This window comes from Cucumis sativus, chromosome 4 (genome assembly GCF_000004075.3).
Source record: "Cucumis sativus cultivar 9930 chromosome 4, Cucumber_9930_V3, whole genome shotgun sequence".
In the NCBI taxonomy this organism is placed as follows: domain Eukaryota; kingdom Viridiplantae; phylum Streptophyta; class Magnoliopsida; order Cucurbitales; family Cucurbitaceae; genus Cucumis; species Cucumis sativus.
In genome coordinates, this window is record NC_026658.2 from 10083735 (window position 1) to 10110755 (window position 27021).

At 35.6% G+C, this 27021-nt stretch overlaps 2 protein-coding genes across 4 annotated transcripts; one reads left to right on the forward strand and one right to left on the reverse strand.

The window, feature by feature from the left end:
• Positions 1-1153: 1153 nt before the first annotated feature.
• On the reverse strand, positions 1154-15519 carry LOC101203827 (probable sphingolipid transporter spinster homolog 2). Of its 2 annotated transcripts, XR_969236.2 has the most exons (17): positions 15362-15519; positions 14072-14203; positions 13527-13628; positions 12646-12750; positions 12394-12469; positions 12053-12127; positions 11755-11857; positions 11630-11695; positions 9629-9698; positions 7788-7879; positions 7600-7676; positions 7408-7521; positions 6904-7023; positions 5590-5718; positions 2410-2488; positions 1540-1749; positions 1154-1366 (listed from the first exon to the last, which is right to left on the reverse strand). XR_969236.2 is itself a non-coding variant. In XM_011655139.2 (16 exons), the coding sequence occupies exons 1-16, from the start codon at positions 15424-15426 to the stop codon at positions 1616-1618; spliced, it is 1539 nt and encodes a 512-aa protein (XP_011653441.1). In that variant the 5' UTR covers positions 15427-15519; the 3' UTR covers positions 1154-1615. The 2 variants fall into 2 exon arrangements, 1 of the variants encoding a protein (XP_011653441.1); XM_011655139.2 differs by having other exon boundaries at positions 1154-1749.
• Positions 15520-21195: 5676 nt separating this feature from the next.
• LOC101216588 (phosphoglycerate mutase-like protein 1) lies at positions 21196-26591 on the forward strand. Of its 2 annotated transcripts, none has more exons than XM_004147465.3 (10): positions 21196-21442; positions 21986-22047; positions 22200-22307; positions 22422-22501; positions 23436-23598; positions 24050-24124; positions 24274-24362; positions 25474-25593; positions 26012-26056; positions 26136-26591. In XM_004147465.3, exons 1-10 carry the CDS (start codon positions 21262-21264, stop codon positions 26281-26283), a joined length of 1071 nt encoding a protein of 356 aa, XP_004147513.1. In that variant the 5' UTR covers positions 21196-21261; the 3' UTR covers positions 26284-26591. The 2 variants fall into 2 exon arrangements, with proteins under 2 accessions (XP_004147513.1, XP_011653443.1); XM_011655141.2 differs by having other exon boundaries at positions 21215-21442; positions 22129-22307.
• Positions 26592-27021: the final 430 nt, after the last annotated feature.

The following is a 27021-nucleotide window of genomic DNA, read 5'->3' on the forward strand; positions in this document are numbered from 1 at the left end:
AATAATAAAACACAGTTTTTTATCATTTTATTTCTGTTCCTAATTTAGTTGCACGTATTGTGTTATTAATACCTTATTCTATAGATGGGAGCAATAACATTGTTTCTTTTTATTCACATAAATGCACCATTACATTACATTACATAAATTAAAGCCAAAACAAAATGAAATCAATACCTATACTTAAATTTGTACAAAATTAGCAGCTACAAATAAGAAAGAAAAATGATAAATCTGAATTGATTAATTACCAACCCGAGAAGTTGGCAGATTCAAATACTTCTAAAATGCTGACTTTAGAAGATTGAGAATTAGAAGAGTAAGAAGAAGTGGGAGTAGGAATTAGGAGAATTTTGAGTTTGGCAAAGGCAGATGAAATTAGTGTCCTGCAGGTGGAGGAAGGGGGCGGCGTTGGTGGCGGTGGGTGGCCGGAGATGGGGAGAGAAGAATGGTGGTGGGTGTGGGAGAGAATGAGCATTGCTGCAGTGGGAGCCATAATTGATTGTGAATTAAATTTGGTTTGAGAATGGGAATGAAGGTTTTTGTAGGTAAAACTAAGAAGTGAAAAAGAGGGAAATTGGGAGTTTCCTGTGGGCGTTAGTGCTTTGGTTTTTTAGGGGTCTAATTTCTTCCTTCAAACACGCCAATCCAACGCCTTCAACACACATGGTTTTTGACACATACTTTATACTTATACACGTTTTGGGGAATTTTTTCAAAAAACATATAGCTATATACACACTAGAATTTTTACTATCTCAACTATGTTAATGAAATATCTAGTTTGATTGTAATATTTGTTAAACATTTTAGTTTGTTTTCCCAATAATTTAAATATTTTAGGAATATGGATCTTTGTAATTGAGAAAGAGTTGGTATGATTTAATCTTCACTTTTGAGAAGGATGACCCCATACTTTTTTTAGTTTGGAAATATTAAATATTTAGAAAAGAATTAATCTATTGGTATAAAATATGTCTTTAACAAGTAAGACTATACTTAAAATTTAAAAAATATATGTATATGATATTTGAGTTTGATCAACTTTTACACATTCTTCCAATTGATCTAATGAGTCAAATTTTGGTATGATGACTTCACTAGATTTTGAGCACAACACCCATCGATTTCCTTACAGATCTCCTTGGGAATATGAAAACAACTCATGATATAGATTGGAATAGTAATTGATTTTTACCTTTGCATATTAATATGTTCACAGATTTCTTATGCTTTCGAGTATATAGGAAGCTTTAGAGAAAGAGATGAATACATTCAAATTGTCCAACAATACAAACTAAACTGTTGGTAATTCTAAGAACAACTACATCAGAGATCAGAAGAGCGTGGATACAACATCTACATTCTGCACAGGTGAATTTGTGTCAACCATTAGATAAATTACTTCTTTCTTAAAATATAGGAAGAGCAATATATGTGAATCGTCCTTGGTTTTTCACATAACCAAAGCTTTACTTATTCACATAATTGCCAATATAGAAACATCCTATTCCTAACCAAACTAAATAACGTACTTACATAAGAACAGCAATGAGAAAGCCATGAAGACCCCAGCAGTCCACAAGCATGGAATGGGAGAAGAAATGAAAACCATTTACGGTTCAGAAGAAGATTCAGCTATCTTAACTAACCTTCCTTCGAGTAATGGTGTTGTGCTCAACTGGTTGGTTGCGGAATCTTCAAGATGATTGTTTTCATCCGATGAGCCTACAATGGGTAGATATACACCTGCCAGACCATCCAAATTGAAGTTGGAATCTTTCTCAGGTGTAAATGCTGAAACTTAATATCAAGAATTAAGTGAAATGCCCTTATTAATAAACTTTGCTTTTCCACTCCCAAAGAGAAAAATTACATGAACTGCAATCATCCTTGAAGGGCGAGGGGTAAGGCCACATCAAAAGAGCTGAAGAGCATTCTTTAGTTTTAGAGATAGGGCCTATTTGGAATTATTTTTCGAGGGCCTAAAATCCTACGAACTTGGAAAGTCACTCCAAACATATCCTATGTTTTATCCCTTAAGATGCCTGCCCTCTTTCTTTTCCTCTTTCAAACTCAATTTCTCACAAAAAGTCCCTTAGTTTTCTGTAAATGGTACAGAAGTGTTGCACAATTGAATAATATTTCAGAACTAAACTCAATAATATCAGTTAAAAAGTTTGGTGCCTAAGCATCAAGATTGCTGGATGCACCCAGCTTCCCTAACATTGTAACACAAACATATCTAATACTATGAAACACTTACCATGACTTTATGCAATATATCATAGGCTAGAGACCAAAATAAAATAATATATGAGAAATAACATCTTATATCTAAAAATAATTGTATACCACTGTGGGGTCAATGCAAACAGATCAAATTACTAAAGTATCTAAAAAACTTACCGACAAACCATATTAGAGCGGTTGGAAACAAAATAGCTGTCAGAATAAGAGAAGACACCCTCCAATCGTTAAGATAGTCCTGCACAATCATAAGAAAGCCATTTGAGGCTTCAAGATATTAGAGCTTAAGAAATTCACAATTAGAAAATGCAAGATCATGGATCTCAATAGTCCTACTTATTCTTTACTAAGATTTTTGGATAACCTTTTAAAATAGTGCCTTCTTTAGTTATTTATTTATTTTTAAAATGCTCTCAAGTGGAAGTGTGGAACGTATTCTTTCAAGTATTTCAAGAAATTAGAAAATTTGTAAAAATTAGGGGTGCACGTTAAAACCGCCCAAACTGCCAAAGCCATTCGAACCGCCTGAAACCGACGACGGTTCAATCCTTGCGATCTGCAGCGGGTTGATGGCCGGAGAAACCGACGACAATCGGCCGTTAGCGGTTCCATTAAAAAGTATTCCGAGTGAACCAAAAGCTAAAATTGAGGAATTAGAAAGATGAGAGGAAGAATGGTAAAGATAAATTGTTTATTTTTCTTTCTAATTTTAAAATTACCTTTACCTTTACACACAGGATATTTACAACAATTACCAATGCATGTGTTAGTCCATTGATGAAAACAAACCAACTTCTTTGAAATCTGAAAAAATAATATATATTATTTTTACAAATTAAATTGTTAACTACACTTACAATATTTTTTCTCGAGCCTAGTGCCAACTTTTAAATTTACTTGTGTCAGTCATTGATGTGATTTTCGTTGAAATTTGAACAAAATAATAAATGTTATTTTTGCAAAATAAAAAATAAACACACAGCCACACTATTTATTTGAGGAACCAGAAACCGAAATGACCAGACTGTTAGTTTAGGCGGTTTGAGATACTAACGGTTCTACATCATTTTCTTTTCCTTGTCTATTGTCTATTCAACTCCAGTTTTGCACAATAACCGAGCCGAACTAAACCGCTTGCAACCCTATCAATGCTTTTAATTAACTAAAACAACTTCAGCCCTAGTCCATTGCCAGCACAAAATCAGGCACTTCCATGTCATAACGTCTGTCAAGAGAAAAGCCAACCTTAATAAGAGGATTGGAAACCCTCTAGAACCTTCACACATTTCTACACTTGTCCAAGCTTACCAGACTTTCCTAGATTTCTCTACAATTTACAGGGTGTGACCCTCTCATCTCTGGTGACATGCTAGGCTAGTAGGCTTCACTTAGTGTTAAACTTGCCAAGATTTCTCTACAACTGTCGTGGTGCATCTTGTTATCTTTAATTATAAACAAAGTTTTCCATAGGATTGAACTTGTCTGTGAACTTGTATTCCATAATAGTCTCTATACATATCTCACAGGCATGAAGTTTGGGTTGAGGATGCTAACGCTTGGGGATTTGTGCAATCGTCGTACTCTTATTGATTTAAAGGTTCTTGAATGGGCAGCCTTGTTGCGGCTTTTATATTTGGTCCGCTTTCGAGCTGCTACTGATTCATGGATTTGGACTATTGATTCATCTCCATCTTTCTCTGTTAAATCTCTTATGGATAGTTTGGTGAGCTTTGATTATAAAAACACTGTGGATGTTTATTCGGCTATTCGGTTGGATCAATTTCCCAAGAAAATTAAAATTTTAGCTTAGCCTTAGTGCGACTAATACTGCCGATCACCTTCAACGTCGTATGCCCTATATGGTCCTTTCTCCTTCTTGGTGTCACATGTGTCACTCTCATTCAGCATCTGCTGCTCATCTGTTCATTCATTGCTCGAGCATTGCGTTTTTTGGCATCATATTCCGCAAGGTTTTGGCTGGTCATTGTTTTTTTTCTCAGAATATGTTTGATAATTTGTGTTCTTTGTTGGTTGGTCACCCTTTTCACGGCCGTAAGAGAACACTCTGGCTGGCTATCATTTGTACTTTTTTATGGATTCTTTGGGGGAGAATGCAACAAACGCCTCTTTCGAGACCAGTTTTCCAGTTTTGAGTAATTTGTGGACTAGGTTATCTTTGCTGCTTTGTGGTGCCAATATAAGCACCCTTTTAAGCTTTTAAGTCTTTCTCTTTCTCATCTTGTCTCTCATTGACGTTATTTTCTGTAATCACCTTTGGGTGTTTGGGCCCTGGCCTTTATTTCATTGATATTTTATCAATGGAATGTTTCTATTAAAAAAAAACACAAGCAAGAAGTGAGAAAGATCTTGAAGGAGATCCCAATAACTGGATGAGAACGATCCTAATCATCCATTAAAGAGATGGAAGCCTAAAGAAATGTGGAACCCCCCTCCCATAATCGTAGCCCACACACACACACACAAAACCCGACAATCAAGCACCTAAAAACTCAAGTAGCCAGAAATGAATCTTCCAAAAGCCAACCTAACTCTTAAGAACTTTATCACTTGGGCAGCAAAAAGAAAAATCTTTGCCTCCAACACTATCTCTTGCTTATTGATCTAACCTGACCTGAGTACTCTTTCACACGTCCCTTCAAGGCTTAACTTAAGAACTTTTTGCCCCAAGACTCTGAAGCTCGCCCCACCACACTGATCACAGCAGCTTAAGGTGACGCAGCAGCTTGGTGTTCTTCAAATGCAGAATTCAAAGATTACTCCATTCAAGACATCTGCCTCAATTGTATCGCCTTCATCTGATGAGATTCAATGTAGTTTCCCTTGATTGCCAGTTCAAAATTAGTGCTTCTGGAGTTTGGGCGGGTTTTATATGTATCTCTGCCATTATGTTTTTACTTTTCAGCCTTGCTTTTGTCTACCTTAGGTAGCTTCTGTTGTTATTTTGGTTGTTACTTTAGTCTGACCTTAGTATTGTTCTTGTACTTTGATCTTTTCTTTGTATTTTGGATACGACGAGGGTGTCAACCTAGTGCACCTACTGATCCTATCTCTCTCCCTCCCTCCTTTCTTGGCTTCCCTATTATTCTCATAGCTCTCTTATACATTGAGTTTATTAGATAATGAAGCTTGTCTCCTAAAAAAAATGGTGAAATTTCTATTCTAAAGTGACTAGGAGAGAAATTAACAGGAAAAGGCACCTTGTTGTTTTGTAAAAATTGTCATAACCTGAAGTCCCACTGAAACAAGTATACAGCTTAAGCACCCTTATTACTGAGCAGTACAAGAAGCAAGATTCAAAGCAGAAGGAAAAATGAAAACCTGAAGAACTCCAACAAGAGGTGAGGATGGCACATCTCCAAAGATGTGGATTGCGACAGTAGACATAGCCATAGATAATGGCCGCAGACTTGGTTTAACGGCCTCCAGATTGATATAATTTACAGGACCCTGAAAAGTGTAAAAACTTGTGACAACTCCACATAACGGGGTGAAAAAGTGTAAAAATAGATGTAACAAATAAGTCATACTCAACCATAAGAAAGACATGATTAAAAAAGGAACTTCCATTGTTAATAAACTAATAAGGAATATTTTCATTTAAGGTCCATTGTTAAAGAATGTGATTTAATATTGGTGTGAAGTTGTTCAGGATTTTGCAAGACATCTGTTTCCTTGAAGATTAGCTCATGAATCCTCTTCAAGCCCTGTTCTGTTCCACTTGACGGTCAAGTGTTTTTCGCTCCATAGTTTTTGAAGTTGAAAGTTTGTTTTTGTCTTGATTATGGGTTGTTATTGTACTCTTGTTGAATTTGTTGGCTGTTTGGGCTCGGATTTTGTTTTTACATTTTTGGTGTAGTCGTTTTTGTTTCCGAATTCGGAGTCATTATTATGGTTTGTAGAGGTCTTGTTGTTGTCTCATTGTAATCGTCCTTTCATTTTCAGTTCATCAATGAAAAATCTTTTTCCTTTTAAAGAAAAGGCACTTCCATTCATCCCTGAACTAGAAATTTAACGAAGGTAAAGAATAACAAAATAAGGTGGCTCAACAGGAAAAGAACTTCCATGTCCTCCTTTCCAATAGATTTCACATTTCTCATATCTCATGATCAAATTTCCCAATACACGAGAGAGTTTGATTATTAGCATTCGCTTCCAAATTATTTTCTACTTATAATCTCTTTATTATAATTTCTAACTGGACGAGGTTTTTTTTTTTTTTGTGAGTTTATGTCAATACGTGTTCTGGATGTAAACACAGTACATTTCGGATTATCATTGGCTTTCTTTATATTCATAGTTTATTTCGAGACCTTGTGAGTTTCCTTTTTCAATATGAATCAAACTTTTCACTACAACAACGTAAACTGTGTTTCCTTCTCAAAAAAGAGTTTGCTTCAAGGACGACTACAAATTTGGGATTTAGAACTATAAGTTCTTTTAATACCACAAAGCAGGCATTGTACTCTAAGATTCCAGTATCAATTTAAGTACCATAAACGCCTCCTTAGCAACAAAGGATATTCAGATACTGTTTCGATCTGTCATTGGAGAATGTTGTTGAAAGATGCAAGGGCAGAATAAGGGTGATGAGATATCAACCTATAAAAAATGGGGGAGAAAAAGATGCATTACCTGAATGGCAAAAACAAATAGTTCACCAATTGCAAACAGGGCTAGGTAGACATAAACACTCTTAAAACAGAAGGCACTGAAGCAAAGTATTGCGCCAATAAAGGTTGTTGCAGAGAGAAGCTGCAGCACAATTTGAGTGAGGTAATTATATTATAAAGATTGGCATCGATGTTAATAGAATAAAATACAAGATGGCTAGTTCGATAGAGAATATATAAGGTATCTCCAGAGATTTCTCAAATTGACAGTGTTAGTAGACACCATTACTAGCATGCCCCACTAATAACTATTGATATATGCCTTCCTATATAGAAGGCAGTTGACAGTAAACAAAAAGAAAGCAAAAGAAATAAAAAGTTTCCCCATGCCAGTATAGTATAAACCATAGATCAGTTCATTCTAAAACCTTTCAGGATAGCTGTGGAATAATGGGAACAGATTGTATTGTGATCTTAGTTAAAAAAATATGTTGATTCATAATCACAATTCACACAAAAAGCCAACCTTGAAACCATTTGAGATGGTGTTACTCATAAAATCTAGTATATAGCCTCCTCCTAGTGAGCCCAATATTCCAGAAATGACCGTTATTCCTCCAAAGATCAAGTCAGCATTGTCCTGCAAAAAAATTCCAAATTATCTACACAAATCTGGCCAAGCACTTTTAATGGTTGGTCAACTGTAAGAAAATCTCACCATATGATAGATGCTGTAACCAGCTTTAGGCCCCCAATATGAATACGCGCCTAGGACAAAAGTATATGTAATATAACCTAAAACAAAAACTTAAAGCCCTCAGAAAACAGGGTAAAATGAAACACAAACTCCAAAAAAATTACATTCGCAGCAAATAGAAATGTGTGGAGAGCAGATGAACAAGATACCTAAAACGTTAATAACATAAACCTTATTAACCAAAAGTTCTTTGATTTCTTTCACGAATTTTGAGAGCTGATTCCTCGCATTAGTAGCTAAACTGTTACAAGTTAAGAGCAAATGAAATCAATATATAGCTTAATGCAACCAAAAGTTCTTTGATTTCTTTCATGAATTTTGAAGCAGATTTCTCTCATTAGTAGCTAAACTGTTACAAATTAAGAGCAAATGAAATCAATATATAGCTTAATGCCTGTAAAGTGGACCTACAGCAACATGACACCCTACTGCTATTAAGAAGAGATTATACAAGTAATTCACGTTATCCAACAATGTGAATGATTAGAAGCAAGTGAATCCTATTTAGAAGATAAACAACACCAGGGATAATTTGGACCTCTTCTCTTTTCTATACACACAATATATGAATATATCATTTATTTGGGCCGTCATTGAATGCTTTGCTTACATCAAATTCAAAGAGAGCCAAGAAGTTATTGCCTAAGATAAGATAAATTAGTGATTATTGATCACAATGATCTGCATTTCCATGCAGAGGAATTTGGACCTACCATTGAATGCTTGTTTGCATCAAATTCTATAAGAGTTAAGAAGTTGGAGTACGACCTTACTTGAACAAGATAAGGTATGTTCTATAGGTTGTACAACTATGTCCTTGAGTTCTAAGAAGTTTGAGTAATTTTTATTATCTTATATTTGATAAGGAAGTAACCGATCATTTTAACAAATTCTTTCAAAGAGATAACAATGTAGTTTAAAAGAAAAGGACAAAATTCTAGAATAATTTTACCATTTACTTATAAGTTAAAAGCTATGACCTTTGCTTGTTTGTTTGTTCTAAAGCAAGATGTTCACTGGTCTTTTTTTACCCCACTCTTTCTTCTTAAATAACCCTTGTGTCACAGTGGCACTTTCTTTGAACTCACAAAACGATAGTGTGGCACTTGCTATTGTCCTCAAGAAGGTTAGCCAATTCGAATACAGATAGTCAATGGCACAACAGTGTATCTTGCAACCTCACTCATTTTAGAGAATGGTTTTAGAAAATGAGGTTAGAGAAAAGGTTTTTGCAAATGTTTGGAAGTATTTTGAGAAAATGATTGTTGTGAGCTAGCAAGCAAGGGACAAGAACTTAGATAGCTCATAGCATACAAATTTGGGTAGGAAGAACAGACAACTGGTCTTACCACCTATAGTAGATTAAATGAATTTCTGTGAATGTCACTCTTGCATCGGGATATGGCAAGGAGTCACTCACTAACAAAAGTACATGGAATGTAAACTAACTTGCATAATGAAAAACATAAGATGAAAGCATGATAAAAGGGGTTGGCGTGGATATACAGCCACTGTTTACACATCCTAGATAAGTATGACCGTGACACCTCACTCTACAAAATGGAATATTAGAATTATCATAAGAAATTGTCAGGAAGAATATTGCAAAAAATCTCATTCAATTTGGGAAATATAGCTTCCCGCTCAATAAAATGTAATTTATATTCATAAATGTTGCATGAATTGGTATGTAAAACTCCCCCTCACTTCATTTGCATGCCAATTCTTTACTTTCCTTCTGGAGTTTGTACCTTTTTTGCATTAGTCCTTTTATACTTCATCAATAAAAAGTGTCATTTCTTATCCAAATAAATTAAATGTGCAGCAGCAGAGGAAGAGATAAGAGATCTTTGAAATTCAATACAAAATCATCTTTTACTCAATCTGCAGTTACTTACGGAAGAAACGGCATTGACTTTGGCCAAATCTCTCAATTAAAAAAATGAAAGGAAAAAGATACCAGATACCGAACTCTAGCAGCCCTCCTTACCTGGAAGATTTTCCCAAGCTATCTTCAGCAGTGGAGAATGCACCACCGTTCGCATATGAAGCTTCTGTATCTGAGTTCATGGACAATTAAGCCAAATTGAGAGGTAGGAGAAGAAATCGTTAAATTTTACCAATTAATACGTGATGGTGATAGTCTCACCTAATTAGATTAAGGGTCAAAAGCTAGGCAAATAAATATGCAGACAGCATTAACAGTGGTCGTTTCTATAGTACATATGCACCTAATATGAAGCACCGAGCATAGCCAGATAATTTTAGAACATATTTTCTAATAACCAAACTTTCGTTGAAAAAAAATAAAAGAATACAAGAACATTAAAAAAGTTGTGTATATATAAAACACCCAAAGCCTCAAGAAAACATGTAATCCAGCTAGAGATCAAACATAAAAAAGATTAGGTTCCTTCCCTGCAAAGATTCTACAATTACTCTCACCCCAAGAACCTCCAACAAAATTGCACACACCCCTGCTTGCCATAAAAATTTCCCTTGCTCAATGAAAGGAAAGTTTCATTTAGAAAGGATCTTCTTGATCATCTCTTTGCAACTGCATTGCCTTGCCAAATCAAGACCAAACTCATCAAAGAAGCAAGTCCACACAGCATAGAGAAAGTTGAACTCCAAAGGATATGATCAAGGTCCTCAGCAGCTCTTTACAAAAAAGACACAGCACCACGGCCCCATCAAATTAGGCATTTTCCTTGATAGTGAATTTTGCCATGTAACAAAATTCACCTTCTTGGGAATTTTAATCCTCCACATCAAGGCATTAACCAATTCTCTTAAGAGAAAAGGGTTGACAAGATAAAGAAAAAGAACAATGGCAAGGAAACCCTCCGAGAGCTAGAACACCAAATTGAACCTCCCTTCTCCCAACAACGAAATTGCCCAAACAAAGAGATAAGGCTAACAATATCTCTCATTTCTTTAATAGATAACAAATGATGTAACCCCAAAGTGGGGGTAGACTAAACCAGAACGACATCCACCTGTGCATTCTTCAAAGAACCAACTGGTATAAAGCAAAAAAACAGAACGAAGAGGACTATCACCCAACAAAATCCTCTAAAAAACATTCCAAAACTGAAGATATGTAAAAACAGTATTCAAAATTTCATCTTTGGAAATTATTGCAAAGCTTCAAGAGATTACAGAGGCTTTCAAGATTTAAGGTGGGAAACGGCATAAAGGCTTATTTTTTGGGAAGATGTTTGGGCTGAGGACCAATTGCTCAAACGTCTGCTTCCAAGAATTCTTAACCATTTGTCATCAAAATGGCAAAAGGAAACTGACATCTTAACCTTATCTGGAAAGCCTGATAAGAAGAGACAAGGAGTTTGATAAGAGGACTAAAGGCAGATTATTGAATTCATTTGAAGACCAAAAAAGGTGGATACTGGATGCAATGCAACATTCAGGAATTCCCGATTATATCCTTTTTCCTACATATTTTGTATGCAGGTTATCCCATTACCAAACTTGCAAAGGCAAATGGAATCATAAAACTCCAAAGAAGATGAATGTTCATACGGTTGCAACTCAAAGGTGGATCGCAAAGAAGAATATTACATAAAAGATTCCAGATATGGCTCTACATCCAAATTTGTTTCTTTTGGGAAAACAAAACAGCAAAACTCAGGGACCATGTTTTCTTTTGCCGCAAGTTTAGCTCAGGTTTCTGTGATTTTCTGCTGCTGTGGGATTTAAACAACAATATCAAGTCTTCATGAACAACTATTCTATGGTTCACATGCAGGAGAATACCCAGTTGAATGTAGGCAAGAGTCGAGACTATTTTGAGATTTCTGATTAGAAGGGAATTGCAGGGCAAAGTACCTTGCTATACCCTTGACAAACTGTTCTGTAATTATCCATTTGTTATAAAGTTCTTTGCGAAGGTGATATAGCTTAGAAACTTCTCTCTTTAATATTTTTCTTATGTATCAACGATAGTGCTTGATAAAGTCCTGAAACAGATTACCTTGAACTTCCGAAGCAATCAAATCCACAGATCGCAGCTTTCCATATGATCCAGAAGAAGAAAACCCTGTACTTAAGTTATTTAGAAACCGTTAAGTTGCTTGAAGATTACAGTTCTAGGTGTACCTTTCAACTGCAAAGGCTTTATAACAAACCCCAGAACAACAAATGGAAGCATCAATACGGCCTCTACAATAAAAGCAATTCGCCAACTATAATTACCCCCAACCTATATTTATTGAAGAATATTGCATCAGTGATGAAATAAAAACCATGAATGCCTGCTTTACTAGAGACATGAACAAGAAATTGCTAAAGGAATGAATATTTTGTATTCATTCAATATATTCAAAAAGTTTAAAAGAAAAATGATGAAAAAAGTCCTTCACAAGAAGGGAGGAAAAATGGTGAGAAAAAAATTTACCAGTCCACCAAAGATATAGCCAACTGCATACCCACTAGGTATACACATGTAAAATATTCCAAGCCAAGCTGTTTTCTGAAAGGAAAAAAAAACCAAAAGTATAAAGAACTAACAAACAAAACTAGAAGGTAACTATGCCAGCAGGAAATAAGAAGAAAAATGGAAAGCATCGACTCCGAAAGAAACAAATGTTGAGCAGAAACAAAACAAATTGACAAACAGAGGAAAAGAGAAGAAGGTAAAAATAACTTCTAATTAGAAGAAGCGTTGACATGTTTCCGCTAGCATTTTTTTATTTTACAGTTTAGTTTTGAGCTCCAAAATTATAATATCAATGTAACCTGAGAAGCAGGTGCGTTGTCGTCGATGAATGGTGCAGCAAGACTTACAAATGATGCTTCACCAACACCTACCAACCTAAAGCAAGCAATGGAGTGCAAGAACCAAAATTCAATCAAAATAGCTCAAATCAAATAATGTTCTTTAAAATGGTAAACTCGATAGACAATAAACAATCTGCAAAAATTGAAATTGAAAAATAAAAAAGAAACGTGAAGTGAAGTGAAGAAGGAAAGGAAAAGAACATTACTCACATGCGGCATATTGTGATGGACCAGAAATTAAAAGAAGCAGCACAACCAATAACAGCAAAAGTCCAAACTGATAATCCAACCCCAATGAGTCTAAATGGGTTAACACTGCGGAAAAAAACAAAAAAAATGTAAAGTAAGACGAATCAGAAGAAAACACATCCACGCACTCAACATCTCCATTAATACAAAGAACTGAGATCAAGCTACAACATTTATCACATTCAGATGCTTCAGTTCACTGTAACCTCAGAAAACAATTCCTATGGAAATTGGTTGGGGGTTCTTCCTTTGCAGAGAATCCCCAAAGGTTATGTGGAGAACTTGGACGGATCATATACTAGGTCCGGGTCTTTTTGGGACAAAAATTTTTCCCTCAGTTCTGAATGTTTGTTTGGCTAGGAATAAGGAATGTCGTTGTATGCTGGAGTAGGTTCTTTGCATCCACGTTTCCATGTTAGGGATTGAATTTCAAGACATGCTAGTTCTTTCACAGTACTTTGGGATCTTTGGATCAGGAGGCATAATAGGAACTATAAGGGGCTGTGATAGAACTTGGGAGGGAAGAAGGGATTGCTTGTTATACTTGATTCTTCGACTTGAACGTTGGTTTCCAAGGATTTTTGTAATTTTCTACTAGGTTTTTTATTTTTATATCTAATATCCGTGAGTGTTTGGACCAGCTTAGGCACACCTCGACTAATCTCATGGGGCAACCAGTCTGACCCTACAACATTTTGGTGTCAAGGAAACTCATAGGAAATTAATTCCTAGATAGCATCACAAATTGAATCCATGACCTCTTAGTTAGTTATTGAGACCATGTCTCCTTTTTTACTACTAGGCCAACCCATGAAAGTTAAGAATAGAATATATTGACTTACCGTTCTGCTAGTGTCGCAAATATTGGACAAGCAACCAGAAGTCCAACCATGAAACTTGAAGAAAGAACACCATCCTCAAAATTGGTCAAGCTAAACTCGCCTCTATAAATAGTTTGGCCAAAAAGAAGTCAGGTAAAGAAATAGCTTATGCCAATATGTTAATTTTATACCAATAGCATTTAACATACAATGGTGTCAAAACCAACCACCAATACAGCCTACATAACATGAAACATTAAGTAGATTTAATTAGTCAAACACTATGTACAAGTTAGAAGTGACTAACTTGGGAAATGAATAGCATAGAATGAATAACATTGCCCATGAGAACCTTTTTTATAATTAAGTATGTAAATTTTAAGAGTTCTTATCTGTTTAAATTTTTATGCCAAGAAGGGTAGATTCACAAATTATAATTCTTGCTATTCATAATTTTTCAGAGTTTTGATCTGTTTTATATTCTAACCATTTTGAAGCAGAAAGAAAAGTGTCAATGCCATGGTGACTATCCAACCCCATTCATTATGAAAGGCGTCATATCTTACTGTATCCCAGTACCAGATGTGCATGTACCACTTGCTGTGCAACTTCCTTGACTTCCATTGACACCATTGCTAGCTATTGCTCCTCGATCCAAGTAATTTAACAAGTTGATTACACAAAAGACAGCAAGAAGCCTGCAGAGATCAAGAAAAAGGAGAAAATTCTCAAGTTATTAATTCACAAAGTGAAAATTTAAAACCAAAATCCAATAAAACAAATGAAATTATAATGATTTGTGTACTGACTTAACCATTCAATATACATCCCGGAGTCAATTAATGAATATTTAGTTCTCGTAAATTACACCAACAGGCAATAGGTAATGCTTATTCATTGAGCACCAAACTAAACAAACCCTGAATCGTTCCTGTAATTTTCTCATATGAATCTGAATATTATTAAACAAAACATGCCCACAAGAATAGGACATCTCCCAAATAAGTTACGAAAAGGCTCCACAATTGGGTAAGATATACAAGAAGATAGAATGGACAAAACTGATTAGAGAGATTATATTAATTCAACCCTAGGATCTAGTTAAATTCCATAAATCCCTTTATGCTTCTTTGATTGTCTTTAAGAAGTTTCTCCGCTCGTTCTTCCCAAAATAGCATATCAACGGTATTGCCCTACAAGTCCTTGGCCTTGTCTTTGAACTTACGACCACAAACAAATTGGAAAAGAGCCTTTTCTCAATTATTGGGAAGAACCATTGCAAACAAAAGATATCAACTATCAAGTAATCAAAATCAAAACCAGAGGGATGGACTGACAGAGAAAACATGACAATATGCGACTTCACAAAATGACTATTACACCAATTGACTTCCCGGTGACCCATCTTTACTAGCAATGCCGTTGACCAGATATCTCGGAATTTCCAAAATTAATTCTCACATTGTAACCTCAGCACCATTCCCTTAAAAAAATAAACAAGAGGGTAACGATTATAGGAATAATTTGTATTTCCAGAGACAAGTGATCAACTATAGCATACAAAATATCCATTTCCCTCCTCCAAAACTCCAACTAATTGCTTCTTCTATAACGAAATAAATCAGGCACCAAATCATAAACATTCACGGACAAAATAACCGAAGCAACCAGCTCAGAAACCAGATGAAAATGAATAAAACAACAAAATCTCCGAGAAACATTATATTTTTCCCATAATTGAGTAAGCTTAATTCAAAAGTCAACATAAGATTTGACTTCCTCGATTAGGAAGGTATTATGTCGCCAGCCAAACAACAAAATGAATCTGAAAGCCTGAAGAACGAATAGAAAGGCACCTTTTGGGGGTGAACCAAGGAGTAGTGTCTGTGGTGGGAAGGCCCTCGGTGTCCGTTTCCGCCATGGGATAGATTACTGCTCGGCGAAGGAATTAGAATTTTAGATCACTCTTGGCGCTATAAAGCCTATAAATATCGCAACTCCCAACAATGTTGACCTCTTAGGCTCTCAAAAATAAGATTAAGTTAAAACAAAATAAGAATCAGTATTAAATTTCAACTAACATACTTGCCTATGCACTTCAACTTCAATGCCCAATTTTCGATCTTTTGGAAACAAAATTAGGTAAAAAAAACCATTTTCAAAAGGGTTAGTTGGGGTTACATTTTTTTACTTTATCCCAATTTTTAATATTATTAAAATATATATTACAACTTATTAATTCTAAATGGCCTATTGTACTCATATTTAAATATTTTAAATTAATAAATAATATACTAAATATTTTAAGTTAATAAATAATATACTGAAAAATAGATAAGCAAATAAATCAATAACTCAATCCAACCATCCAAATTTAAAATTTAAATTGTCAATTCGACCAACCCAACCTATTTACACCCCTAATTAGAGTAGTAGCACTCCTTTTATTTTATTTTAACAATTATATTTATTTCCATTGACGGTTGTTTAGGCTCTCTTACAAATCTCAAAGTCTCACTCCTCATATTAGAGTCAAATATGCAATCAATCGTAAAATTGTAAATAGTAAAGCAAACTCGAAACAACGTTCAGTCAACTACCGGTTGTACTGCAATGGAGATCAAAGAGAACTCTCAAGTTCATGCTTACAAATCTTTCTTCACAAGAAGTATTTGGATTCAAGTAGAACAACTTCGTAACTTGAAATAAAATAAAAAAAAAAGAAACTTTTAACTCAATAAGGAATACACACAGGTGTGAACATCTCTCCGACGGCAAGAAGATCCTCACGACTTATGCCTTCGCTTCTTCGGCGGCAAAGGCATATACCTTACCTTGTGCAAGAATTTCCTTCTCCATTGAGCACAAATATATATACATTCGTTGCATCCTGCCATCTTTGCCAATTCAGGACTTAGCCATTAATAAACCATGAAAAAGTTCACCCGAACAAAGTAAAATATTTTCATCGCCTTCCACTTTTAATTTACTTCACTTCATCAACAACCCAACTTTTATTTTATCCAATAAAGACAGGGTTTTACTCACCTCTCTTTCAACCAATCACAAAATCACTTGAGGGTTAAAAGTAAAAAATGGACAGAGATTGGAGTTTTGGGCTCCAAATTTTCCAACAGAAAAACACAAGCAACCTCAATACACAAGGAAGATCTCTTAGAGTTGATCAACAATCCAAAAGAAGAGTGATCCTGAAACATTTATTTTATGTTTCTGAATTTTTTTCTTTATAAATCAAAATAAGATGTTAATTAACTTCCATTAGGTAATCAATCCCTTCGAAATAAGTAAGGATTGACATAGTGCTCTAAAACTAATTGTTACAAAGGTTTGAGTAGTCGATGAAGATAAACTTGAGATCATTAGGAGCAATCGAAACAGTAGCGGGAGGAAGAATTCCTGCCACAGAAGAAAAAAGAAACAATTGTACGGGCTTTATATATCCATTACAAAAGAATAGAGAATACTAATTAATTACAACATAATCACAAACGTCAACTTATCTAACAGACCAACCGATCATTTTAAAATGCCAAGCTCTGTGATGGATAAAAGAAATTAACTTTCAAATAACTAAATTTGGCCAACATGAACTTAAGCTCAATTGGCACCATGTTCCTATGGTCAAGAGGTCTCGGGTTCAAATCCCCACCTTAGCATTTATTACAGTACCTTTGCGGAAAAAAATTAACTAAATTTGAGATTTAGTGCAAGTACTACGCGTAGATTGATTAAATTTAAGATTTAGTGCAAATTGAAAGTTCTCCTTCCACCCAAGTACTTACCATACTTTATCCTTCACCATATTAAATACACGAGATTTATTCATGCAGTTATGAGCCGGTATCTCAAGGTAGATATCCAAGGAATCCGATTTCCTCACCCCAAGAAGCTCACAAGTCTCATCAGCCAACTGCGATCTTACATTCTTGCCGACAAGGCATTCAGACTGGTCAATGTCGATTTTTTGTCGGAATGCTCTTTCATACACCTGAAGGGCATAACTGATATTCCTGCACTCAAAGATTTGACGTTTTAAGGAAGACAAGACTATCATCAGCAAAAGAAATAAGTGAGAAATTGAAGGGCAGTGTATATTGAGACGAAGACCGTGAATAAGTGATAAGAGATTAGACTCTATGGAGGAGGGTCGACAAACCTTCCGAGCAGATTAGGAAAAGGTAAGGAGATAGAGAACCCCTTGACGAAGACCCCTATGAAGGGCAAACTCCCTCAAGGAGGGTTCTACCATTGATGAGAACCGAGAAACAAATTGATTCCACAATTCGTAATAGCCCTAACTCATTCTATGTTGAGGTCAATGGAAAGAAGCATAGCATGCAGAAAAGGTCATTCAACCCTGTCACAAGCCTTGTTCATAACCAGCTTAAGGGCCACCCCACCCCCACTTTTTTGTTATTTATATCATGAATGCAGTTGAAGCCCATGGTAGCATTATTAGTGATTAACCTTCCCGGAACAAAGGCAGATTGATTGTGTGAGATAATAACAACGAGAACTCTTTTAAGTCTACTTGCCAAAGATTAAGCAATAATTTTATTGATTACAATGCACGACGAAACTCTGATATATGTTTTGGCTTCTAGACTTTGGGAATCAAGGAGATGAGAGCTTTGTATATAGGCCTTAAATAGTCACCCTTGTTCAGAACCGATATCCCATGACAATATCTCACTACTTCCAATAAAACATGACATGAACCCCATGAGAACTTGCACTAAATAAACAGCAACTTCAAACTTAAAATTATAATCTATCTGAAATAGTTAAGAACCAATATTATAACTCATAAATGTATAAATTGTTGCTTAGTAAATACTACAATTATTTCGAAGGCTTCATCTCTTTTCCCAACCAAGAAAACAAAATTGTAATTCGTTCTGCCAATTATGGCAAAAAAAGTTATACCGAATTTGAGGGTCGAAATCCATAAGAAAAAAGAAAAACAGAGAATAGCTTACATGGAATTTGGGAATTAAAGATCCAAATGCAAAATTCATCCCATGAATGCATCTAATTATCTGTGTTTCACAATCCCATCGTTTTCTTCAACGAAGAAATGAACGAGGAAGCAGAAGAAATCCCATACAAATTTTCTCCATTAACGTATTCTTCCACCATTTCCTTCACACACCTACCCGACAATGGCTGAAAATTGAACCCCCACTCCGAAACAAACTCTTTAACCAATCTCAATTTCGCCTCTTCCTCCATCTTCATCCACTTCCTCTTCGTCTCCTCCGACTTTAGCCCTAGAAATTCGCACAGCTCTGTAAACAAAAACTCTCTGCTCTTCTTCATCGCCTCCTCTCTCTGAATCAAATTAGTGTTGATTTTTGCCACTTCCGTTGCAAGATCGGAGGCCAGATCCGCGTCGCTGAGTTTCTTTCTGCAGTACGTGATTTGGCGGGGCATCCGGTTCCGGGAAAGGGTCGGAGACGGCGAAGGCTGGAATCGGAAACTGTGGATAGGAAGACGGAGATTGATAGCGGAAATCATTTGAGAAGATTTTTGCTTGTAGATGCTTCAATCGTAAGATTTGCAGCAAAGAAAAAAAAATGAAGAGAAACGGGCTGAGACTTGAAGGAGGGAGGAAGTTATTGAGCCAAAATTCGAAGGTTCGCTAAGTTTATGCTATTTACCATCGCTCGACTCTCTCTCTCAATTTGCTAATAAAAGATCTCTACCTCTCAAAACCACGAGGATGAGGAAGAAAGTGACAAAGGCATGGCGTATTCGGGTGCAATTTAGCAACCCAGTGCATAACTAACCTCGGCCATGGGAGAGTCTATAAGTACTCCAAGGGACCTCCTTTGTAAACAAATCAAGCAATTCAAAGAATTGAGTTAACCAAAGCTATTTGCCATCATATGTGTCTTTTATTACGTCTGTCTTAGATATACTATGATATTCTGCATATATATTTATAAATAACTGTAGTAGCTTTGTTATTTAAAACAAAAAGAAAAAAAATCTTAAAAGAAAGCAAAAGAGCAATTCTCTTAGACTACACCTATCTAAATTTATCAACATATTTTTACTATATTTATAAATATTTTTAGCAATTTTATCTTTTAGAAAGATTTTTTTAAAAGAAAAATAATGATCATAAACAACAATATTTTTACCAGTTTGTGGATAAAGTGATTTTAATGTCCAATCTTACAAGAACGAGCATAAATTATTGTTGGGTTATGTTTGTAATGTCAATTCATCTTACTAGCAGAACAAACATGGGTATGCATAATAAATTTGTACAAATTTTTCTATTATCATCATTATCATTATTTCTTTACTATAGAAAGAAGCAGTACCAAACTAAAAGATAATAAAACACTCCCAAAACATAGGTGGTGTTTCATTTATGAAAGTTTGTTGGACAAACAAATTTTAATTCGTCAAATGTGATCGAAAGCTGCAAACCTCCCATGACTAGGCTACCCAAAGCATCTAGTGTGCATCTTTGGGATGGTTGGAAGGATGAGCACCTCAACTCATCCAACTTCAATCATGGTAGACAGGTTGTGATTCATGACGAAAAAACACCCTCAAAGTTACTACTATCTCCAAAAGGGATAAAAAAAAGAGCTTTTAAAGATCAACATCAAGCATACATTAACACTGTTTCACCAAACTAGTATTGGTGCACCTGATCGATAACACATTTTCTCCCAAGTCGCATCCACAAGTAAGTGATGATGGTTTTGTGGGATAGTAAAAAAATGAAGTGTCGATATAGGAAGTTGGATGAGGGTGTGAGGCTTCCAAACAATTGAAGGCGGAATTTGACAACGCCATCACTAAAGCAACTTATACAACATCACTACAAAAAATTCTATCATTTGAAACCCATAGGATTAAAAAATATGTGCGACATTCGATGAACTCCCATGTTTAAACTAGTTGAAGTGATTTAACGCTGTCTATGATCAGCCACAAATAGTAGAATCAAATAAATAATGGAAGATATGTCTATAGATAGCAAGCATCCATTGTCTCGAGAATATGGTAGACACCCTTTTTAGGAGGTCGGTTCATGTGGGAACAATGCTATTAAAATATCCATCTATCTCATTGGCCATCTTGATTGAAAAAAACTATTTTTTCAGGGGACCCAATATATCTTATCCTCCTCTCCCTTCCCACTTGTGGAGATAGACAAAGATGTGATTCACCTCGTCCTCCAAGAAACCATCATGCAATCCATCTTCAATCTAACGGCCATTTAGATCTAAATCAAAGGAGACAAATTCATGTACTATAGATTCACGAGCTAACGATGACCATTAATTTGAATATCAACATCGTCACCAATCGATCAACATTAACCATATAGATAAGAAGAGAACCAATCGAAAGGAAACTACACCAAACAAACAAAGCTAACCTCCACGTGAACGGAAAGAAATAAGAGGGGCGTGAAAAATATTTGACATAAGAAGAGCAATACTTAGATAGGTAAGGAAGGTATGAGATGAAATAGTGTTAGAAGAATTAAAAAACAATAGAGTGAAATAAGACACCAAGAAATGTAAGCAAAAAGCAGGGTAATAATGTTGAATAGCAAAGGAAAGGAGAGTCACGTGCGTAGGTGGGGAAGGGGGTGGATGGTGTAGATCCAGAGTCCAGCTGTCGAATACGCCAAGTCCAACCATCGAAACCCAATAAACAAATCTCGAAATACAAAGGGCAATGCCAATCTCACCATCGCTGCGACATGACAATCAGTGGCACCGTCGCCTTTAATATTGATTTTCGGATTATATCTTCCACTGGTCAAACACACTCTCCATTTCTTTCAAAACCCCTCAATTTTCTCCTCTTCCCCACCTCCATTTCCACCCCAATTTACCCGCTGCTTGCTGCTCGCTCCTCCTCCTCTTTCATCCCTTATTTCGGTTAGCATCCACTTCTCCTTTTTAATTCTCCTTTTTGCATCTTTCTTCTTGTTGCTTACACTTTTTGCTTCATGGGTTTGTTCAATTGTTGGGTTTTTTTTTTTTTTTTTTTTTTTGTAGTGCACTTGCATTTATTATGGTCTATAGTTTTCTTGATTTTCTTTACTTAAGCGGTTGCTCGGGTTTGATTGAGGTTGATCACGTGTTGGGGTTTGATTTTACGCTGCCGTGTTGTAATAACTGTTGCAGTAATCGGACGAGGGAAATGGAATCATTATGTCTGTGGTAGTGACGTCAACAGACTGGTTTTAGCTCTTTCGAATTACCATCATTCAACTTCCAGCCTCTGGGAGGGGTTCTTTTTAAGATTAGTTGTTTAGTTAGGATTTAAGAATTTTCCTGTTGACTTATGTTTAACTGTCATGCATTGTAGCTTTGACCAGAATGTTGGTTGTACTTGTAAATTTTGCAACCATGAACTTAACTTTTGCTTGTTTTTAGTATTTGGTTGGCTCTGAGGTAGTGTTGTTATTGTTATTGCAGATATGGATAATGGTGCGGGTCTCAGTTTGTATCCACTACATCGTTGCAAAACAATTCACCTGGTTAGTTTCAAATTTGAGATCTACTTATTTTTATATCTAATGAGTATTGCAGATGTGAAGCAGATTGTATTTGACTTGAAGGGCATTCAAGATGGCCTTCTTTCTTGGCTTTTGCTCGCAAATCAAGGGCTCTTATAAAACAATACATCCAGGTCAGGCATGCACAGGGGATCCACAATGTTGACGGAGATAAGAGTTATAAAGCATATATGCGTCCTGAGTTTTTTGATGCTCACATTACTCAGCTTGGATGGCAGCAGGTCAGAATGGGTGCTATATATATACATATATGCAAGTTATAAAGAAGATAAAAGAAGAGGTTAACGAATCTTCCAGGATAGAATTAATGATATGATATCTTTCAACTGTTACAGATTGAAAATTTGCGTAAGCATGTTCATGCATCCGGTCTTTCCAGGAAGATTGATTTGGTTGTAACATCCCCTTTGCTCAGGTATTAATGTCACTATCTCCAGTTTCTTCTATGCAAAACTTTACGTGTAAAGCCCACTCGTCATTTCTCATATTGTAAACTTGCTCTCTTTGTTAGCCTCTGCAGTAGTTTAAAGAGAAGAGATTAATAAGGATGGGAGCACCAAATGATATCAATTCTGTTTTTGTAACAAATAATTGTAGTTTACCGTAGACTGAAGATTAAATTGAGTCACACATCCATATATCCATTCTTTCTCTCCCCCATTTTCATTCTTGACTATCTAGAAGAGTTATAGTTACTTCGAGTAGCAAGAATGGTGGAATTCATCCGAGAGAGTTTGCTGATGGTGATTATGTGAGATATGAAATTCCCATGATTTACTTGACTATCAAATCTCAGTAGCCCCTAATTTAAATTGATCAAACTTAGTGAGATTGGAGATTTTTAAAAATAGAAGATTTTAATAACTGAAAAAGAAGTTTTGAAGTGCCAAAAGAGGGGAGATGAATATGTTGTGCCTCTTTGAATGCAAAGTATACATTAATGTTATGGATTCCTGGGAACACATTAACCATCTTTGGTTGGCCTAGTGGTAAAAAAGGAGACATAATCTCAATAACTAACTAAGAAGTCATGAGTTCAATCCATGATGGTCACCTACCTACCTAGGAATTAATTTCCTACGATTTTCCTTAACACCCAAATGTTGTAGGGTTAGGTGAATTGTTCCTTGAGATTAGTCAAGGTGCACTTAAGTTGACCCGAACACTCACTGATATCAAAAAAGGAAAAAGATTCCTGAGAATGCATTTTCCTCCTTTTCGGTGGTTGATTTTAATTGTCATGTATTTTTTGCTGGAAAGTTAATGTTAACCCAAGTTAGGTCTCTAACAAATTATATACCAATATGGAAAATCTGACTGAATTTTGGTTATGGTTGATTATCTTTTAGGACTCTACAGACCGCTGTTGGAGTATTTGGTGGCGAAGGTTATACACCTGGAATGGACGTGCTTCCCCTGATGATTGCAAATGCAGGCAATAGTGCACGAGCTGCGATTTCAAGTCTAAACTGCCCACCTATTGCTGCTGTTGAGCTTTGTCGTGAACATTTGGTATGTGATAGTTAAATTTAATTCTTGTCAGCTATGTTTGTAACTCTGTGTATGCTGCAACTGGTGGCGTTTAAATTGCTTCATGATTTAGAAGGTATGTGATTTAAACAGGGGTGGGGGTTATTAACTTATTTGACGATACTGATGCATACAGCCTTTTGTTCAAGCTTGTTATTCAATGCTACTAATATTAGAAATCTCCTTATCACCTCATACACAAATCTGTCGAGGGAATTTTTTATTTTTTATTTAATTTTCTACATATTTTTCACGAAGCAGTGTAAAGCATAAAGCTTTGGGTCCTCCCAAGTGCTTGTTGATTACTAATTTATCATAGCTTCATTTTCTCCTGTTTTCTTCTGAAGAAGCTATTTAGCAGAGACTTATTGTTTTCGTTATATATTATATGTGTAGACTGTAGTTCTTATGTGTGTTCTTTATATCTTGACAGGGAGTTCATCCTTGTGACAAGAGGAGAAACATCAGTGACTATCAATTCCTCTTTCCTGCAGTTGATTTTTCACTGGCAAGTACCTGAGATACTGTAATAAGCTGGAAATTTGTTCTTTGTAATCTTTCAGGGAGCTTGCATTTCTTTTTAAGCTTTTTCATTCAAGAAGTTATAACAATGGTGGATAAGTAACGTTGTTGATTAACACCCAAAGTTATATGCAGATAGAAAGTGATGAAGATGTATTGTGGAAGGCTGACGTTAGAGAGACAAAGGAAGAACTGGCAGCCAGAGGATTGCAGTTCCTGAATTGGTGAATCTATTGTTTATTAGACTTTCTTCTTTTTAATCTGATTTCTTTAGGCTGCCTGGCTGATATAAAAAAATGTGAGCAAAGGAAATGTTTGCATACAGCCTGCATATCTCAAAGTCTATTTAAATGATTAAGGACGATCCAACAATAAAGCCATGTTATTGAAATGTAGTAACTATTTATCTAGCTTGATTGGTAACAACATGACGTGTTTTTCACTTTTCCGTGGCCTTAAATTTGACGATGATTTATGTTTTTGTTACAAAACCTTGACTCATTTGGAGGCTGGATTTGTTGTTGATAGTTTATTTTACAGCAGATCTCAACTATATGGTTGAAGACATGTCTAGATTAGATAAAACAGAATAAAGTACACTGTATGATGATAACTTTGTTAGGTGTTATTCTGCTTGATTCATTAAATAGAGTTTGAAAATAACAATTAAGCAGACTAGCATTTAGCTTGCCACCTACGTTTTCTATAGCTAGCTGCATGCCACAACCATCATCTTCATTGTTGCTGTTTATTAGCAAATATGGATATTTTGTACTTGACGTTGGCTAGAGAGCCTCTAGAGTCTGGGGGCGGGCTTGTACTTTAGAATTGACTACAGAACTTCTCTCATTTTCTCATGCTGTTCCTTTGTTCTTGCTGGTTGGTTGATAACTGGAGTATTCTTCTGTAATTGGTCTTGGGGTTTCCTGTTCCGGTTTTAGCGTCTCTTGTTGACCATGTTTTTGTTTGCTTGCCCTTTATAGCTCTTTTAATTTTTCTTCGCAAGCTTGTAATGTTTCAAACATACAAATTTGAATTATTGCGTGATAAATCATTGTGGTTTATTTGACATTTCTTACAATCGAGAGCAAATTTCTTTCACTCTCTTGATTATATTAACCATTCCCCTTGAGTTTATAATTAGATTACATTATGAGAAAAAGGTATTACTCTTCATTGATATTGAACATCTCAAACTACCAGTCTATCAATGGAAGTATCTAACACGTGGACATAACTTTTTACTCCAGGGTAGATGGAACATGGTAGAATAAAATTCTTCCACATATCACCTTGTTTGTTAATTAGTATAGCTTTTTTGCTCATTTCTTGCAGGTTATGGACAAGGAAAGAGAAGGAGATAGCCGTTGTAACTCATAGTGGATTTTTGTTTCATACCCTAACTGCTTTTGGAAATGACTGCCACCCGTTGGTAAAAAAGGAAATATGCAAACAGTAAGTGAACTCAAATACACTTTTACTTCAAATTATTGGATATAAGTTCTATGTTTCAAGTTCATCAGCATTGACTTTTGTGTCTGTAAATTTCAACTTTTAGCATTATTGTGCATGCTGAACTCGTATTCTCTTTAATGAAGTCAATCCTTTATCAGATGTCTTTGGTTTTGTTGTGTTTAAACCAACATATTTCCGTTAACTTTTCTTTCTTGTAATGTTTGGTACTTATATCAGGCTTTTCTACCTTCTTTCTTCTTTCTAAATGGGATCTCTATTTTCTTTATTGTTTCAATTCCTTAACCATGACTTACATTCATTGATTTTGTTTTTGGCTTTGGCTACATTGACGGCTCTTGATTTGGTAGCATTTGAATGTCATCGACTCTTTAATGATGTGTGCGATATGTACTTGCAGTTTTGCAAATTGTGAGCTTCGATCTATTGTCATAGTTGATAGAAGGTGAGTTTAGCTTGTGAGCTTTTAAGAAAAAAAGAATAAAGAAGCATGCTTCTGATAATCATGTCTCTTATGCTGCCAGTATGGTCGGGTCAGATTCCTCAACAACTAATTATCCTGGAAAGGTACCTTCGGGGCTGGATATCCCTAGTGATGCCGTGGATGATAATAGTGTGAAGAATGACAAACAACCAATTGATCCCGAACCAAAGGAACACGAAAATATGTAAGTCTGATACGGCTATAGACAGGGATATTCAAATGTTGAGTGTCAATTATACAAACAAGTATTTTTGAAACTGTCTTATCTGGACTCAGCGCAACACTTATATATTTACTTCAGATATCTGCATTTCAAGAAATCTGTGCTTTTGAGGATTAATTCAGAACAAGTGACACCCATTTCATTGATGTAGAACTATGAAGTCTACACTTAATATATGGGTTTCCCTTTTCTTTTCTCATATTATTAGTTGAATTCTGTCTTCTTCGAAATTATAGCCATCCAAGACTAAATAAAGAAGAATATGTGGTGAAAGAATTGATATAGTGATTGCTGGAAATACTTTTTGGCTTCACCCCTGAAAACTAAGATAATTTCTATAGATTCTTACAGGGTTTGTGTCAACTTCGGCGGTGGATTTTATAGATTTTAGAGCTGTCTCTTGGTGAGAAATGAGTGCAAATATGTGAACACGAGCTGGTCTTGTTATATATCTTAGATAGATTTGAATTTTCACTACGTAGTAGTGTTACTTCATTGAGTAGTGTTAAGAAGTTGTAGCAGTCAAGCTTGATTGGGGAAAGAACCAAAATTCAAGAACACCTCCATCCAAGTTGACAACCCACTTGAGACTCTATAGATAAGAGAGAGAGAGGTTATATAGCTTTTGGATGGATTTAGGACTGAATATGACATTCGAGTTTGTGCTTTTGGCATTCATTTGATTTTCTTTCCTGTAATTTGA

What these genes read in the sequence shown, in the direction of transcription:
- LOC101216588 (XM_004147465.3), top strand. Translation starts at nt 21,262, where the DNA reads ATGACAATCAGTGGCACCGTCGCCTTTAATATTGATTTTCGGATTATA. An exon ending in CTCTTTCATCCCTTATTTCG is followed by an intron (nt 21,443 to 21,985) that starts GTTAGCATCCAC and finishes TTGTTATTGCAG; the next exon opens with ATATGGATAATGGTGCGGGT. An exon ending in GGATTGCAGTTCCTGAATTG is followed by an intron (nt 24,363 to 25,473) that starts GTGAATCTATTG and finishes CATTTCTTGCAG; the next exon opens with GTTATGGACAAGGAAAGAGA.
- LOC101203827 (XM_011655139.2), bottom strand. Translation starts at nt 15,426, where the DNA reads ATGGCGGAAACGGACACCGAGGGCCTTCCCACCACAGACACTACTCCT. An exon ending in TCCATCACAATATGCCGCAT is followed by an intron (nt 12,470 to 12,645) that starts GTGAGTAATGTT and finishes TGCTTGCTTTAG; the next exon opens with GTTGGTAGGTGTTGGTGAAG. An exon ending in TATTTGTTTTTGCCATTCAG is followed by an intron (nt 5,719 to 6,903) that starts GTAATGCATCTT and finishes TACACTTTTCAG; the next exon opens with GGTCCTGTAAATTATATCAA.